General features: G+C 33.3%; 1 protein-coding gene across 1 annotated transcript; it reads left to right on the top strand.

Moving 5' to 3' along the window:
- The first annotated feature begins 5,127 nt into the window (after nt 1-5,127).
- On the top strand, nt 5,128-17,517 carry LOC130801005 (AAA-ATPase ASD, mitochondrial-like). The gene is made up of 3 exons (XM_057664754.1): nt 5,128-5,203; nt 16,869-17,287; nt 17,344-17,517. Exons 1-3 carry the CDS (start codon nt 5,128-5,130, stop codon nt 17,515-17,517), a joined length of 669 nt encoding a protein of 222 aa, XP_057520737.1.

Here is a 17,517-nt window from a genome sequence, read left to right as displayed (position 1 = left end):
TAAAGGGTGTGAAGTGTGTTTTCGCGCTAAACACTTTAGAGATAAATTTCCTTTGAGTGACAATAAATGTTCTCAAATTTTTGAAAAGATACATTGTGATTTGTGGGGTCCTTATAGACATGAGTCCTCTTGTGGAGTTCGGTATTTTTAACTATTGTGGATGATTTTTCTAGAGCTGTTTGGGTTTATTTGATTGTTGATAAAACTGAAGTATTTCAAATGTTTATGTCCTTTGTTGCTATGGTTGATAGACAATTTTCTCAAACTGTTAAAATTGTTCAAAGTGATAATGGCACGGAGTTTAAATGTTTGCTTGCATATTTTAGGGCAACAGGAATTATTTTTCAAACTTTTTGTGTGGGTACTCCTCAACAAAATGGGACGGTAGAGAGAAAACACAAACACATATTGAGTGTAGGGAGAGCCTTGAGATTTCAAGCTAATTTGCCTATTTATTTTTGGGGGGAATGTATTCTTGCTGCAGCTCATTTGATCAATAGAACTCCTACTCCAATTCTACAAAATAAAACTCCTTTTGAAATACTTTTTAATAAACCTCCGGCTTTTGAAGCCATTCTTACTTTCGGATGTTTGTGCTTTACTCACAATCAAAAAACGAAGGGGGATAAATTTGCTAGTAAAAGTAGAAAATGTGTGTTTATAGGATATCCTTTTGGGACAAAGGGATGGTATTTGTATGATCTTGACTTGAAGGAATTTTTTATCTCTCGTGATGTGAAATTTATTGAGGATGTATTTCCGTTTAGTTGTCCGGAAGATGTTAATATTGAATCTAGTAATGTTGAATGTGTGGGTGTTGAAGCGGAGTTTTTAGATTATGGAGATTGTGATGATGATTGTGTCAAATTGGGGGATGAGCATGATTTTAATGGTGAAGTGGGAGGTCGTAATACAGGTGAAACAAGCAACCTGCAGCAGCCAGGAACCAGCGCCCCCCCAGTTGCCGCAGGTAGAGCACCGGCCAGCAATGGCCTCGGTTCTGAACCGCAGCCAATACCTGCTGCGTCTGCCCAGCCCACTGCTGGAGCTGCTGAACCGCCGCCTTTGCTGGTCCATAATGAAGCTGAACCGCCACCTTTGATGACCAATGTTGATCAGTCCGTTGAGGCCTTGGGCCGTGGATTTCGCAAGAAGTATCCATCTATTTTGCTCCGTGATCATGTAACTCATACTGTGTTTGCTAAAAGTCAGTCTTCATCTCTCCCGGCTCCGTCTTCTAGTCGTCCTTCAGGTACACCGTATCCTTTAGCACATTATATTCATTGTGACAATTTTTCTGTAAATTACTGAAAGTTTATTGCTGCTGTTGTTAATAGTACTGATCCAAAATCTTTTAAAGAAGCAATGAAAAGTATTGGTTGGTAGAAATCAATGCAAGAAGAGATTTAGGCTTTAGAGGCAAATGGTACATGGACATTGGAACCTCTCCCTCCAGGAAAACGCGCCCTCGGTTGTCAATGGGTTTATAGGACAAAATTCTTGTCCAATGGTGAGGTTGAAAGATTGAAATCCAGGTTAGTAGTGCTCGGTAATCACCAACAAGAAGGGATCGACTACAACGAAACGGTCGCTCCAGTTGCAAAGATGACAACGGTTCGTACTTTCTTGGCTATAGCTGCATCCAAGAATTGGGAACTTCATCAAATGGATGTACATAACGCATTCTTACACGGTGATCTTGATGAAGAAGTCTACATGAAATTGCCCCCCGGATTTGAATACTCTGACCCGTTCTTAGTATGGTTTTCTTCAATCCTACTTTGATTATTCTCTTTTTACATACACTAAGGCAAAAATTTAGATAAATGTCTAAGTATATGTTGATGATCTTATTATTTCTAGGAATGATTCCGCTGCATTACGTGTTTTTAGTGATTGTTTTAAGATGAAGGATTTAGGTCCATTGAAGTATTTTTTGGGTATTGAAGTTGCTCGTAGTTCTACAGGCTTATTTTTGTGCCAAAGAAAATATACTTTGGATATTGTTTCTGAGGCAGGTTTATTAGGGGCCAAGCCGAGTGGTTCTCCCATAGAACAAAATCATAAGCTCGGTTTGGCTAATGGGGCGCTTCTTACTGATCCGGAAGCTTATCGCCGACTTGTTGGTCGCGCAATTTATCTCTCTATAACAAGACCGGACTTAGCATACTCTTTACACATCTTGTCACAATTCATGCAGGCGCCTAGAATAGAACATTGGGAGGCCACGTTAAGGGTTGTTCGGTACTTGAAAGGTACTCCGGGTCATGGTATACTGTTGCATTCAGACTGTGATTTGACTCTACAGGGTTGGTGTGATTCAGATTGGGCGGCTTGTCCACTCACTCATCGTTCTCTTACAGGCTGGTTAGTATTTTTGGGCAAATCACTTGTTTCATGGAAGACTAAGAAGTAACATACTGTTTCTCGTTCTTCAGCAGAGGCTGAATACAGATCTATGGCTGCTATTACTTATGAGTTGAAATGGCTCAAAGGTTTGCTGTTAAGTTTGGGTGTTAATCATCCAAAGTCTATTGATTTATTCTGTGATAGTGAGTCGGCTTTGCAGATTGCAAAGAATCCTGTTTTTCATGATCGAACAAAACATATTGAAATTGACTGTCACTTTGTTCGTGATGCCATAACTGAAGGTTTGATTACTCCGCTCATGTTTCTACTTCTTCATAGTTAGCAGATATTTTTACAAAGGCTCTTGGCAAGACACAGTTTGATGTATTACACTCCAAGTTGGGCATTCATGATCCCCATGCTCCAACTTGAGGGGGGGTATTGCGGAAATTGTGGAGAATATTATGGAAATATATGGGAATATTTGTTAATATCCTTAGGTGATTTGATTAGGATATTTTCATTGTATAAATATCTTGTATTTTGGGGTAGATTAGTCGGTTTTCCTTATTTGCCTAGATCTTGATTGACTAGGATATCTTTGAACACATAAAACCATCGTTTGATTCAAGGAAAAGATGGCAGAGCAAGGTTTCACGCATCCCTCTCTTTCATAATGCAATGTATCAATAATTAATTATTACTAATGAAATTTTTAATTATGTTAGATTGTGTTTGTAAAATATCAAATAATTATTGCATTATTATTATCATTTGGTAAAACATGATGAAGAAATCAGAGAATGTAGAAAACAAGTGCTCTTAATACACTTCTTAAATATGGACATCAAGTGGGTCATTCGCGGTTAAGAGCCTCTTATCAAAATCTTTGAAGATATGCAACCTCATTTTACCACCCCCCCCCCCCCCCCCCTCCCTTACCTCGTTGGTTAGCAAACGGTGGCTCCCACATGACCACAAATTACTTTGTGGCTTGCGGCTCTTAATACACTCAAAACAAGTGCATTTCTCCACAACATCAATGTTTTGAACCTTTCTCTTTGTCTATTTTGTAATATCAACATTGAAACTACAAGCCATATTCTATTAATTTTGTATTGCATATGGACTAATGTAACTTTATTATTGAACAATGAGGAATGTACACAATGTGAAACAAGAAGCTAAAAAACTATGGAAAAATACCTTATTTGTGTCATTTTGAGCATATTGTATGAAAGAAACAAAATTAAGTTTGAAGGTGTTGAACCAAGATGGAGTACAATAAGGTACTTACAAGGGTACATGTCATTTTGTTCAGAACTACCAGATGAATATAGACGGTGTTTTTGCAAAACTTTAAAGTTCTCAAAGGTGTTGCAGTCTATTAAAGTTTGTTTATGCTACCTCATTGGTTCGCCTACTACCAAGGAATATTCTCTGAATTCTATAAAAGAATTGTAGTGGGATCATGTGCAATGTATGACAGCTATAGATGGAAAGCTACACCATCTTTACTTTCTCTCTTTTCTTATGTTAAGGTTGCTGCGTTGATCATTTCTTCTTTCATTCAGCAATACTAAAGTACACTAGATGATTCTTCTGTCATCATGGTATTAGAGCCCAGGTATCAAGACTAATAACCTTGAACGGGAAGATTTTCTAGTTACACTATAAAAATGCAACTCTTTCTGTTTTCTCATTTTCTTCTTATGTCCTTCATTTCTTTCTTCTTTCAGCTTCAAATGGTAGAACCACATTCTCATGTAACTCCTACTATAACATAAATTACCAGTCCTTTGTATTTGAATCCTTTGAATGAAAGCAACACAATCTCAGTAGAAAAATTATTGGGAGCTATAAATTGTAAAAGTTGAAGAAGATTGTTTGAAATTAGTTTTGCTTTAAAAAGGAAATTCGGCTTTATTACAGGAGCAACTAAAAGAGATGTGGAAGATTCGATGAAAAAAGAGGTTTGAGACACAAGTCAACATGATAATTTCTTGGATTAGACAGTGCTTATACTATTTGGATACAATTGGAGCAACATTTTTCTATTACTCATGGGTCAAGAAAATATAAGTTGAGTAAAGGAATTTTCGAAACAAAGCAACTTGATAGTTGCCTCTCTGAGTATTATGTTGAAATGAGAGGATTGTGGGAAGAAATCGAAAGTTTTAATGTCTAACCTGCCATTACACAAGTAACTAATGAGTTTAAAGAATTTTTTACTGCTCTATAAACTCAGCAAGATGCACAAAGATTATTTTAGTTTCTTAATGGACTGGATGATTCCTATGGTACCCACAAGAGTCACATTCTTATGCAACAACATCTTCCTATTATTGGTGTAGTATAAATTGTCCTACAATAAGAAGAAAAACAAAGAGAAGTTCTTAGGACTTCAAAATCTAATACTGAAGTTCTTGCTATGTTTGGAATAACTCTTAGTAATTCAACTACCTATAATTTTTGTGGAGAACATGACATGTAAAAGATAAAAGATGAAATGTAGTAGGTTATCCATGAAGGCATCATTTTGTCTCAAACTTCTGTGAGAGGAAGAGGCAACTACAATAACAAAGGAAGGGGTGGTAGAGGCAATAGAGGTGCTAAAGGAGGTCGAAATAGAAATGGAGGAAATATGCAGCAATCAGATTTAGTTTCATACAATAGTAGCAATGGCTCTTTTACTCCTACTTAGATTGAGAAACTTCTGAATCTCTTGCCAAAAGCCACATAGAGACTAATAAGAAATTGGGTGTTACATATGTTGGCATGGTGACATATTGTCTTGTTGATACTAGTAAGACCTTGTGGATTATGGACTTTGGCGCTTTAGATCACATGACAGGTAACAAAGCTCTTCTTACATAAGTTGTGGCACTTTATCATTTATAGAACATTAAGCTACCCACTAGTAAAACTGCTCATATATCACATAAAGAAATGTTTGTCTTAATAAAGAAATGTTTGTCTTAATGATCAAATTACTCTAAAAAGTGTGCTTTATGTTCCTGATTTTCAACATAATCTTTTGTCTATGCATAAGCTTAGCATGGATGTTTGGTGTAATTTTGTTTTCTCATTAGATCGTTGTCCTTTATTGGATAAATGTACTATAAAGTAATGTTGACTGGTAGGATGATTACTTTCTTGATCCCTCATCTCACGCTTTTCTTTTTCCTGATAACCAAAAACCTCTTGTTGCTACTTCTTTTCAAATACCCTTTCACATTCTAGACAATCAACCATTGAAAATTTTCACTTTATGGCATAACAAACTAATCACAAATTAAAATTGATGAATGAATAGTGCTATTTTTGATTTTTCTAATGTTGCAACTAATTTGGAAAGGAGGAAGTATCTATTTGCCATGGCTGTTGAGTAGCATGTGTAAAGTAGTCTACACCACATGGTCCTATTATCAGAGGAGTCCAAAAATACATTGTTATACTTATTTTATTTATTGATTTAATTACCATGAATATGTGCATACTATTTTACACAATAATAAAATAGTACTCCAATAAAGATAAAATTGAGAGATCTTTTCATATATTAGTAGTTTGATTTTTTCTTTTCTTAAATTATAAGGATTTATTTAATAAAATTAACACATAGGCTTTAAAATTAACGAGACAACCTTGCTAATTGAACATTGAAATACTTGCATAACATACATTTATTCCCTTCTTACGCATGTCAACAGGTATTACAAGCTTACCTTCCATAGTCGGGATAGAAAGTGAAGACTCAACTCTCTTAAATAATAAGGAAAGATTAAAGACTTAATTCTCTTGGATGATGATAATTCAAAACACATATTGTTTAAACAAATAAATTAAGTAATTACATTTAATTGTTTAAGTAAGTTTAAAATCATATTTGATACACATTTGATTTATATTTTTAAGTAAGAAGTCGATGGAATATGCTTAAAGAACTTAAGTTTATTTTAAAGTGATTTTATAAGTTCTGAAATGTGTTTCAAAGTCTTGAAGATAATTACGTTCTTAATCAGGTTAGTTTCGTAATTATATTTGAAATATTTTAATAGGTCAATGTTCCTTGAAATTATATTTGAAATATTTTAATAGGTCAATGTTCCTTGAAATTATATTTGAAATATTTTAATAGGTCAAGGTTCATTAAAATTAACATTGGATATTATTTGAATAAAGTTTAAATATTTTGTTATACATTGTTGCTTAACGTTTAAATATTTCATATTTAAACTTAGATTTAAAATATGTGGTTAAAATCAATTTGATAATTAAATATAGTACAAGGTACACATGTTTTATTATTAATTGTACACGGCTATATTTAAGCAAGATCTAGATTTACTATTATTTGGATGAAATTTGAATTTATGCTAAAAATAGTAAATAGCGATCCTAAAAAATAGGAATTAATTTAAATGGTTATTTAAATGTTGATAAATCTGGTTTATGCTTATTATTCAATATCTTGTATAAGTACTAACATGGCAGCATAGCATTGGACAATTACAAACACAATGACGAAATTATTATTAAGCTGTCAGTACACGTCAGTTTGAAGATAACCTCAAGATCTTGAAGTCAGGCGCTGAAAGACCAGGTCAACAGAAAATAACGGATAGGAGCCTTCTTGTTTTTGAAGATGTGTTGAGGCGTACACTATATATATGAGGCTTCCGTCCAGAACTAAGACAACATCTTGATACACCTTTTCTTTCAACTTTCTGTTAAGATTTCTCTAAGTGTTTAAAGAGTTGTAATTCTTAGTTCATCTAGCTCTTACATTTGTAATAGGCTTAAGAGTTCAAAAAGAGTTAGATTAAGTTTAATACGCCTAATCAAGAATACTTTTCAAAGTGTTCAACTTGTGAATCTCTATTGTGAGATTTGGGATTTTGCTTTTATTAAAGGGACTTGTAATACGGTTCTTCAAGGGGAAGAACGTGGTGAGAGGAGATAGTGAGATCTTCTTGGTTGTATTAAAGTCGGATTAATAAAAGGCGTTGAAATCCTACGGGTTGAAAGAGAACCCATAGGCGGGGAGTAGGTTGGTTAGAACCGAACCTCGTTAACATATCGTGTGTTATACTTTAAAGTTTATTTTTCCGCACATACGTTATAGTTTACGAATTGGCTCAAAACTGTTCCAGCAGACAAGTTTTGACAGACTCCTCAAACTCTTGAGACAAACTGCCAGAAAATTTTAAAAGTCCAAACTCTCTATTCACCCCCCCTCTAGAGAGTATTCTACCTCCTATTAACTTTCATTTGGTATCAGAGCTAAGTTTCACACAAAAAGATTAATATCTTGTGATGGATCCAATAGGAGAAGGGTTGTTTGCTCAAGGTCGTTCGTGTTCAAGACCTCCTTTGTTTTGCGGTACAAATTTCTCACATTGGAAAACTTTGATGAAAATGTTTGTGATTGATCAAGATATGGAGCTTTGGGAGATCATAACTAAAGGACCTAAGATTCCCATGAAAAAGGACGCTCAAGGAAATGATGTAATAAAGTCCGAGTCCGAATATTCACAAACAGATTTGGAATGGGTTTCCAAAAACTATAGAGCAATGAATCAATTATGTTGTGCTTTGAATGGTACTGAGTTCAATCGAGTTTCTTCATGTACAAGTGCTAAAGAAATATGGGACAAGTTGGTTGTGACATACGAAGGAACAAGTCAAGTAAAGGAAACAAAGATCAACATCCTCATGCATCAATATGAAATGTTCAAGATGAAAAAGGATGAGAATATAAATGAAATGTTTACTCGTTTTACTTTGATTACTAATAGTTTGAATTCTCTTGGAAAAACTTTTACTAATGCAGAAAAAGTCCAGAAGGTCTTAAGGTGTCTTCCAAGATCCAAATGGGGTCCAAAAGTCACCGCCATAGAGGAAGCTCAAGACTTGAGAGTTCTATCGCTTGACGATCTCCTTGGAAAACTCACAACTCACGAACTTACCCTACATGATGATGGAGATAATGATGTAATACCTTCCATGAAAAATCTTGCATTAAAGGCAAAGAAACATCATGAATCCTCAAGTGATAGTGAAGATAGCGATGATGAGGAAGATCCATTTGCGTTAATTACAAAAGGTCTTGAAGGAATTATGAAGATGCGAAAACGATTTAAGAAATTTAAATCCAGAAATAAAGGTAAGTCTTCTAATTCTAATTCAAATTTTAAGACTAACAAACTTGCTTGTTTTGAATGTGGTTCTACAGAACATATCGTAAAGGACTGTCCTAAGAAGAAAAGGCAATCCTACAAAAAGAACAAAAACAAACAAGCGATGGTTGCAACTTGGAGTGATTCCGAAGTATCATCCGAATCTGAAAATGAAGATGGACAAGCTCATGTATGTCTTATGGCTGATAATGATGACAATGATGATTTAGATCAAAATCACAAAGAGGTACGTGAATATCTTAACACATGCACAAAAGATGAATTGGTTATAACACTCCTAAATATGTTTCAAATTGAGAAAATTTTAAAAGATGAGAAAAACACTTTGGAAGATCGAATACGTCATTATGCTGAAGGTTGTGAAGAAATTATAAATAAAAATAATTCGCTAAAGGCTGAAAAATCAAATCTTGAAAAGACTGTCAAGGTCTTGAAAGAACAGAATCTCAGTCAGACTAAACAGCTTATTGATCTTAAAAATGAGAACAATGATCTTGAAGCCAGGATCAAAACCTTGAAACTGGAATCTGAGAAAAATCTACAAGCATTAAACAAGCTTAATGAGTCTGAATCTAAACTCACTAAAATGCTTACACAACAAAAATCAACTAGTGATAAACGTGGTATTGGTTATAATCATGTTACACATAACTATAAGAGTAAAACCACATTTGTAAAAGGTGCAAATAAACATAAACGTACTCCTACTTGCACATTTTGTTGCAAAAAAGGACATATAAGATTTGCATGTCCTTACAGACGTAAAGATGATTATATTATCAAGAATTCCTTTCCTTTTGAATTACGTGAACAGATAAAGCAAATATGGGTTCCTAAAGGAACAAGACCACCCAACATGGTCTATCCCGAATATGGTTCCAAATTTGTCACTTGGATAGCCAAGTAAGGTTGAGAAATGTTATTTTCTTTTGTTTTGTAGGATAAACAAAAATGGATTCTAGATAGTGGATGCTCGAGGCATATGAGTGGTAAAATATCTTTATTTTCTGAAATTAAAGAAAAATGCAATGGCTCAATCACCTTAGGAGATAAAGGTAAATGCAAAATTTTAGGCGTTGGTAAAATTGGTAAGAATCCATCTAAAACTATTGACAATGTTTATTTAGTTGAAGGTCTAAAATTTAATTTGCTAAGTGTGTCTCAACTATGTGATAAAGGTAATGAAGTAATTTTTGACAAAGAAAAATGTGTTGTTAAAAATCCTAATACTGGAGATACTCTCATTACTGCTCTTAGAAATGATAATGTTTATGCTTTACATACTAACGAAATTGCAGTGCAAAATTTCAAGTGTTTGAAAGCTATTACAGATAATCCAAAACTTTGGCATAGACGTCTTGGCCATATCAATACTCACACCATGCTGAAGTTGGTAAGTAAAGATTTAGTTAAGGGACTTCCAGCTCTTGACTATAAACAATGTTCTATTTGTGACGCATGCATTAAAGGTAAACAAGTAAGAAGTTCATTTAAACCGAAGAAAATGGTAAGTACATCAAGACCATGTGAACTATTACATATTGATTTATGTGGACCAATGCGTGTACGGAGCATAAGAGGTAAATCTTATATCCTAGTTATAGTTGATGATTATTCTAGATTTACGTGGGTTGATTTTCTAAAGGATAAAAGTGAAGCCTTGAAACCGTTTTCAAGACGTTGTAAAGAGATGCAAACTCAACTGAACCTTCCAATAGTCTCGGTTAGAAGTGACCATGGAAGAGAGTTTGATCAATTAGGCTTTGACTCCTTTTGTGAAAAATATGGTATAACCCATAACTTTTCAGCTCCTAGGACACCTCAACAAAACGGTGTAGTTGAAAGGAAAAATCGAACTTTAGAAGAGATGGCAAGAACAATGCTTATTGAAAATGGATTAGCTAAACACTATTGGGCTGAAGCTGTTAACACAGCTAATTATGTCTTAAATAGATGTCTTATAAGACCCATACTTAAGAAAACTCCTTATGAGTTATTCAAAGGAAGAAAACCGAATATAGCATACTTTAGACCATTTGGTTGTAAATGTTTTATTCATAATAATGGTAAAAATAATTTAGGAAAATTTGATGCTAGAAGTGATGAAGGTACATTTCTTGGATACTCACTTAATAGTAAAGCTTATCGAGTGTTAAACAAACGTACAGGTATAGTTGAAGAAAGTATACATGTTGTTTTTGATGAATCCGAAAATGAAACTTTAAGTGAAGGTTTTAAAGAGTTAAACCTTAATAAACATTTTGATGATTTAAGTGATAATGAACTGGATATTAAAAACGCTAGTGCAGTTAAAAAGATTAACATGCAGGATACCATACAAAGTATTGAGGATGAAGGAAAACAGGTTGTTAACATTGAAGACTCACAGTCTGATCTTGAGACCCAACCTCAAGATCTTGAGATAGTTCCTGAACATTCTGTTTTGGGTACACCAATTAGAAATACCTCAAATGAAGTAAGTATAAGTTCATTGAATGAAAACACACCATCCATACTACGAAGAAGAACTAGAAAGTCATATCAACATCCTCCAGAGAATATTATAAGTGATCCAAACAAAGGTACGCAAACTCGATCCTCTCTTAAAAATCTATGTGCATTTTCTGCTTTTGTTTCTCTCATAGAACCTAAAGATGTTAAAGAAGCATTACAAGAACCAGAGTGGATCATTGCAATGCAAAATGAATTAAATGAATTCGAAAGGAACAAAGTTTGGGATCTAGTAGAAAGACCTCCAGATCGTACTATTATTGGAACAAGATGGGTCTTTCGAAATAAACTCAATGAGGATGGAGATATTGTAAGGAATAAAGCAAGACTGGTAGCTCAAGGCTATAATCAAGAAGAAAGAATAGATTATGATGAAACTTTCGCACCTGTGGCAAGGTTAGAATCTATCCGTATTATGCTTGCTTTTGCTTCATACATGAATATTAAACTATATCAAATGGATGTTAAATGTGCATTCTTAAATGGATACTTGCAAGAAGAAGTATATGTTAAACAACCACCCGGCTTTGAAAATTCTGATCTACCTAATCATGTGTTCAAACTAAATAAAGCATTATATGGCTTGAAACAAGCTCCAAGAGCTTGGTATGACAGATTTAGCTCACATCTACTTGAAAATGAATTTCAACGAGGTAAAATTGATAAAACTCTTTTCATTAAAACTAAAGGAAAAGATATTCTAGTTGTTCAAGTATATGTTGATGATATATTGTTTGGAGCTACTAATGATTCTTTGTGCAAGGAATTTTCTGAGATTATGTGCAAAGAGTTTGAAATGAGCATGATGGGAGACTTAACATTCTTTCTTGGACTACAAATAAAGCAAAAGAAAGATGGCATATTTATTTGTCAAAGTAAATATGTTAGAGATTTATTGAAAAAGTACAATATGGATCAATGTAAAGAAGTTAATACGCCTATGAGTACAACACTAAGTTTGGACCAAGATATAAATGGTAAGAGTGTTGATCAAAAGACTTATAGAGGTATGATTGGTTCTTTATTGTATTTAACTGCTAGTCGTCCTGATATCATGTTTAGTGTTTGCTTATGTGCTCGTTTTCAAGCTAACCCAAAAGAATCTCACTTAACAGCAGTTAAGAGAATCTTTAGATATTTATATGGGACTAAAGACTTTGGTCTATGGTACCCTAGCTGTGGAAATTTTAGTTTGATTGGTTTTTCAGATGCTGATTATGCTGGATATAAAGTTGATAGAAAAAGCACCTCAGGATCGTGTCAGTTCTTAGGAAATTCATTGATCTCTTGGTATTCTAAAAAGCAAAATTCAGTTGCTTTATCTACAGCTAAAGCTGAATACATAGCTGCCGGTGCATGTTGCTCTCAAATTTTATGGATTGCTCAACAACTTAGAGACCTTGGAATTGATTTCAAAGGCATACCAATAAGATGTGATAATACAAGTGCAATTTGTATTACAAAGAATCCTGTGCAACATTCTCGTACAAAACACATTGAGGTACGTCACCATTTTATAAGGGATCATGTTGAAAAAGGTAATATTTCTTTATCTTTTATATCTACTGAAAATCAATTAGCGGATATATTTACAAAACCTTTAAGTGCTGATCGTTTTGCTTATATACGTATGGAACTTGGCATGCTAAATGACGTTGCATAAATTAAGGGGGAGTATTATCAAAGAATAATATCAAAGAATAATGGCATATGAGTAAAAGGATTGAAACGATAATTACTTAAATACCAAGTATGTATTAAGGGGGAGCATTACGTATTATTATGATTATATATGTGTTTATACATATTTTTGAGAATTGAAAATTTGATTTCAATTTCTTAAAAAAATAAAAAAAATTATTTGTTTTATATATATGGGATTTATAATTGAATACCTTTAATTAATAAAGGATATTTAATTATTTTAAAACAAAATTGTTTGTTTCGATTAGTTGTGAACTTCATCAATGCGTTAAAATTGTGTTCATTATTTTGGTTAATAAATTCAATTAATCTCATAATTGTATTCACGGTTGAAAACCAAAATCAAATGCTTGTTCACCATGATGCACAAACCGGTCAAGCTTCACACACACACACACCCTTTGCATTCTCTTGTGTTGTCAAATCAATCAATTTAATGAAAGTACAAATGCATGTACTATACTCCTTTAAAAGAGAGTAAAACGCTTTACTCATTCATTTACTCACAAAATCTTTTTCTGATTTTCTCTCAAAACCGTCTCTTTCACTTTCCCTTTCAAGCTTTTCATACTCTACTTCAATGGCACCTAAAAGAAGGATGAGTAGATCCTCTTCAAAATCCGAAAAAGGAGAATCATCTAAATCACAAATGGCTGAACCTATAACCCCTGTTGTTTCACCATTACACACTTTTGATGTTCCTAAACAATGGTTCGAAAATCATACTGCTTATGGGAGATGGGTTGATATTTTTCGACAAAGATTACTTTCCTTTGTTGATATACTTGATTATAATTTCTTTCTGTTTGAAGACTTTGAAATAATCTCTGTTTTTATTCAATCTACTCCTGGTATGTTATTAAGTCCTGGTTCTACTACCTATCCAACTCTTGTGAAAGTTTTCTATTCAAACTTATCTTTTGTTATGATTAAAGGAGAACATGCTTTAAGAAGTTTTGTTAAGGGTCAAGAGATTGTGATTTCAAAAACCCTAATGAATGACATTTTCAAATTTTCTCATAAATCTGATGATCAAACTCCTAATATTTTGGCGTTACAAAATGCTAGGGATATGTTCATACTTGAATCTTATTCTGATTTCTCTTCTACTAAACAGTTAACACATAATGCTTTGAATTTAAATGGTAAATTGTTACACTACATTCTTGTATGAACCGTTTTCTCTCGCAACACTTCTTGTGAATTGGTTACTGATGCTCATCTTATACTGATGTGGAAGATTGCTTCTCTGAAAAATGTTGATTTTTCTTCTATTATTTTCTCCACAATGCGATTTTGTTGCTCACATTCTCGCAATTGCTCTCTTCCTTATGCCAATCTTTTAACATTGATCTTTGATCATTTTAATCTACTCTCTGATTTAGAGGAAGTGGATTGTTCTGGTCCAATTTCATTATCTACTGAAATTCTTCTGCCTCTTGGTATTTTCAAAGTGGATGGCAAATATGAGTTGTACTCAAATTTGTCTTCAACTGATAAAGAGGATCTTCAAAAGATTCATGGTAAGCGGCTTACATGTCTTGAACCTCATATCAAGGAACACACCACTCTTTCCCGACTTCAGTCTCTAGATTTGGAGGTTGGTGAAATGAAATCTTCCCTACTGGCATTACATGATAAAGTGTCTACTCTTACTTTTATGTTAGACTCTTTTATGAAAGAAATGAAGGGAATGGTAGTAGAAGATGTGGTAGTGGAAGAAGAGGTCGATGATGGTGATGCTGCTGTACCTCAAGAGGCTGAGGCTAAGGAGAAGGATAAAGAGGGTGAAAAGAATGGAGATGATGAAGTTACTGGTGAGGGTCAAACTATTGATGTGAATATTGCTGAGACCACTCCAATCCAAACAATTAATCCAACCGTTGATGAAACAATTACCCCTGGACAATCCAAACCTTCCAAGAAAAGGAAGAGAAGGTCTAGGAAGTAATTTTTTGTTGATTATGCATGTTATGGCTTTGATGAACAATATTTTCTTTTCGGCAAACAATATTTTCTTTTGATAATCCAACATTTTAAGACTCCTTGTTTACTTTTTGATGAAAGTCAAAAAGGGGGAGATATATGTATGTTTTATTTATACTTACTATGTTTTATTTATACTTACTATCATGCTTACTTGCTTATATAAAATGTTTGCTTATATAATGCTACTATCATGCTTACTTGCTTATATAAAATGTTTGCTTATATAATGTTTTGTATGTTTGTTTGATGTTTGCTTGCTTATACTGAAAAATTGTTAAATGTTTTGCTCTGATTTAATAAATTGTTCTGTTTTAAGGGAGATATAATATATATATACTTAAGGGAGATATGGAAAGATTAAATATTTGATTACTGAATAAATAATGATTGTAATGATATGATATAACATAGTTCTGTTTTGAAACTGTTCTTAAAATCTTGAAGAATGTTTCTGAAAAATGATAAAGTCTCGAAAATGTTTTTATATATTATTATTATTCGTGCTTTTCATTTCATTATAACTTAGAAATATGATTTAGGTAAATATGGTTTTGACTTTCATCAAGGGGGAGATTGAAGACTCAACTCTCTTAAATAATAAGGAAAGATTAAAGACTTAATTCTCTTGGATGATGATAATTCAAAACACATATTGTTTAAACAAATAAATTAAGTAATTACATTTAATTGTTTAAGTAAGTTTAAAATCATATTTGATACACATTTGATTTATATTTTTAAGTAAGAAGTCGATGGAATATGCTTAAAGAACTTAAGTTTATTTTAAAGTGATTTTATAAGTTCTGAAATGTGTTTCAAAGTCTTGAAGATAATTACGTTCTTAATCAGGTTAGTTTCGTAATTATATTTGAAATATTTTAATAGGTCAATGTTCCTTGAAATTATATTTGAAATATTTTAATAGGTCAATGTTCCTTGAAATTATATTTGAAATATTTTAATAGGTCAAGGTTCATTAAAATTAACATTGGATATTATTTGAATAAAGTTTAAATATTTTGTTATACATTGTTGCTTAACGTTTAAATATTTCATATTTAAACTTAGATTTAAAATATGTGGTTAAAATCAATTTGATAATTAAATATAGTACAAGGTACACATGTTTTATTATTAATTGTACACGGCTATATTTAAGCAAGATCTAGATTTACTATTATTTGGATGAAATTTGAATTTATGCTAAAAATAGTAAATAGCGATCCTAAAAAATAGGAATTAATTTAAATGGTTATTTAAATGTTGATAAATCTGGTTTATGCTTATTATTCAATATCTTGTATAAGTACTAACATGGCAGCATAGCATTGGACAATTACAAACACAATGACGAAATTATTATTAAGCTGTCAGTACACGTCAGTTTGAAGATAACCTCAAGATCTTGAAGTCAGGCGCTGAAAGACCAGGTCAACAGAAAATAACGGATAGGAGCCTTCTTGTTTTTGAAGATGTGTTGAGGCGTACACTATATATAAGAGGCTTCCGTCCAGAACTAAGACAACATCTTGATACACCTTTTCTTTCAACTTTCTGTTAAGATTTCTCTAAGTGTTTAAAGAGTTGTAATTCTTAGTTCATCTAGCTCTTACATTTGTAATAGGCTTAAGAGTTCAAAAAGAGTTAGATTAAGTTTAATACGCCTAATCAAGAATACTTTTCAAAGTGTTCAACTTGTGAATCTCTATTGTGAGATTTGGGATTTTGCTTTTATTAAAGGGACTTGTAATACGGTTCTTCAAGGGGAAGAACGTGGTGAGAGGAGATAGTGAGATCTTCTTGGTTGTATTAAAGTCGGATTAATAAAAGGCGTTGAAATCCTACGGGTTGAAAGAGAACCCATAGGCGGGGAGTAGGTTGGTTAGAACCGAACCTCGTTAACATATCGTGTGTTATACTTTAAAGTTTATTTTTCCGCACATACGTTATAGTTTACGAATTGGCTCAAAACTGTTCCAGCAGACAAGTTTTGACAGACTCCTCAAACTCTTGAGACAAACTGCCAGAAAATTTTAAAAGTCCAAACTCTCTATTCACCCCCCCTCTAGAGAGTATTCTACCTCCTATTAACTTTCAGAAAGCTCATCACAGAATCCTACTTAAAGCACATTCTAAATGAAGGAAAAGAAATTGCAATCAGGAAAAGGCAAAGGAAGTTATTTACAAACATAAATGAAAGTACTTCCTTTAGAAAATCAAGCTCTTGGACTCATATTGAGTTCAATCATCCTGCAACATTTGATAACCTTGCCATGGAAAAATCCCAAAAAGAACTTATCCTGAATGATCTTATCCACTTTAGCAAGGCAAAAGATTACTACAAAAAGATAGGAAAGCCATGGAAACGCGGTTATCTTTTGTATGGACCTCCAGGAACCGGGAAATCAACCATGGTTGTGGCAATAGCGAATTTGTTGGAGTACGATATCTATGATTTTGAGCTAACCGCGGTGAAGGACAACACGCAGCTAAGAAGACTACTCATTGAGACTTCTAGTAAGTCTATAATTGTGATTGAGGATATTGATTATTCACTTGATTAACCGGACAAAGATCATTTGAAAAGAAGCAAGATAAGGATAAGGAAGATAAAGGAGAAGAGAAGGATGAAATTAAGAAGAAAATGAAGGAAGAAGGAGAAACCAAGAAAAGTGAGGTAACTTTATCTGGGTTACTTAATTTTATTGATGGGATATGGTCTGCTTGCTGTGGAGAAGAAAGGGTGATGTACTACATATAG

Source organism: Amaranthus tricolor, chromosome 15 (genome assembly GCF_026212465.1).
Source record: "Amaranthus tricolor cultivar Red isolate AtriRed21 chromosome 15, ASM2621246v1, whole genome shotgun sequence".
Classification (NCBI taxonomy): domain Eukaryota; kingdom Viridiplantae; phylum Streptophyta; class Magnoliopsida; order Caryophyllales; family Amaranthaceae; genus Amaranthus; species Amaranthus tricolor.
The sequence above is the reverse complement of the archived record's forward strand: the minus strand, read 5'-3'. Positions and strand labels throughout refer to the sequence as shown.

Bases quoted from the DNA above. Each gene is read 5' to 3' on its own strand.
- LOC130801005 (XM_057664754.1), top strand. From the start codon at position 5,128: ATGGTGACATATTGTCTTGTTGATACTAGTAAGACCTTGTGGATTATG. The intron at 5,204-16,868 runs GTAACAAAGCTC...AGCTCATCACAG, and splicing joins CGCTTTAGATCACATGACAG to AATCCTACTTAAAGCACATT. The intron at 17,288-17,343 runs GTGATTGAGGAT...TCATTTGAAAAG, and splicing joins CTTCTAGTAAGTCTATAATT to AAGCAAGATAAGGATAAGGA.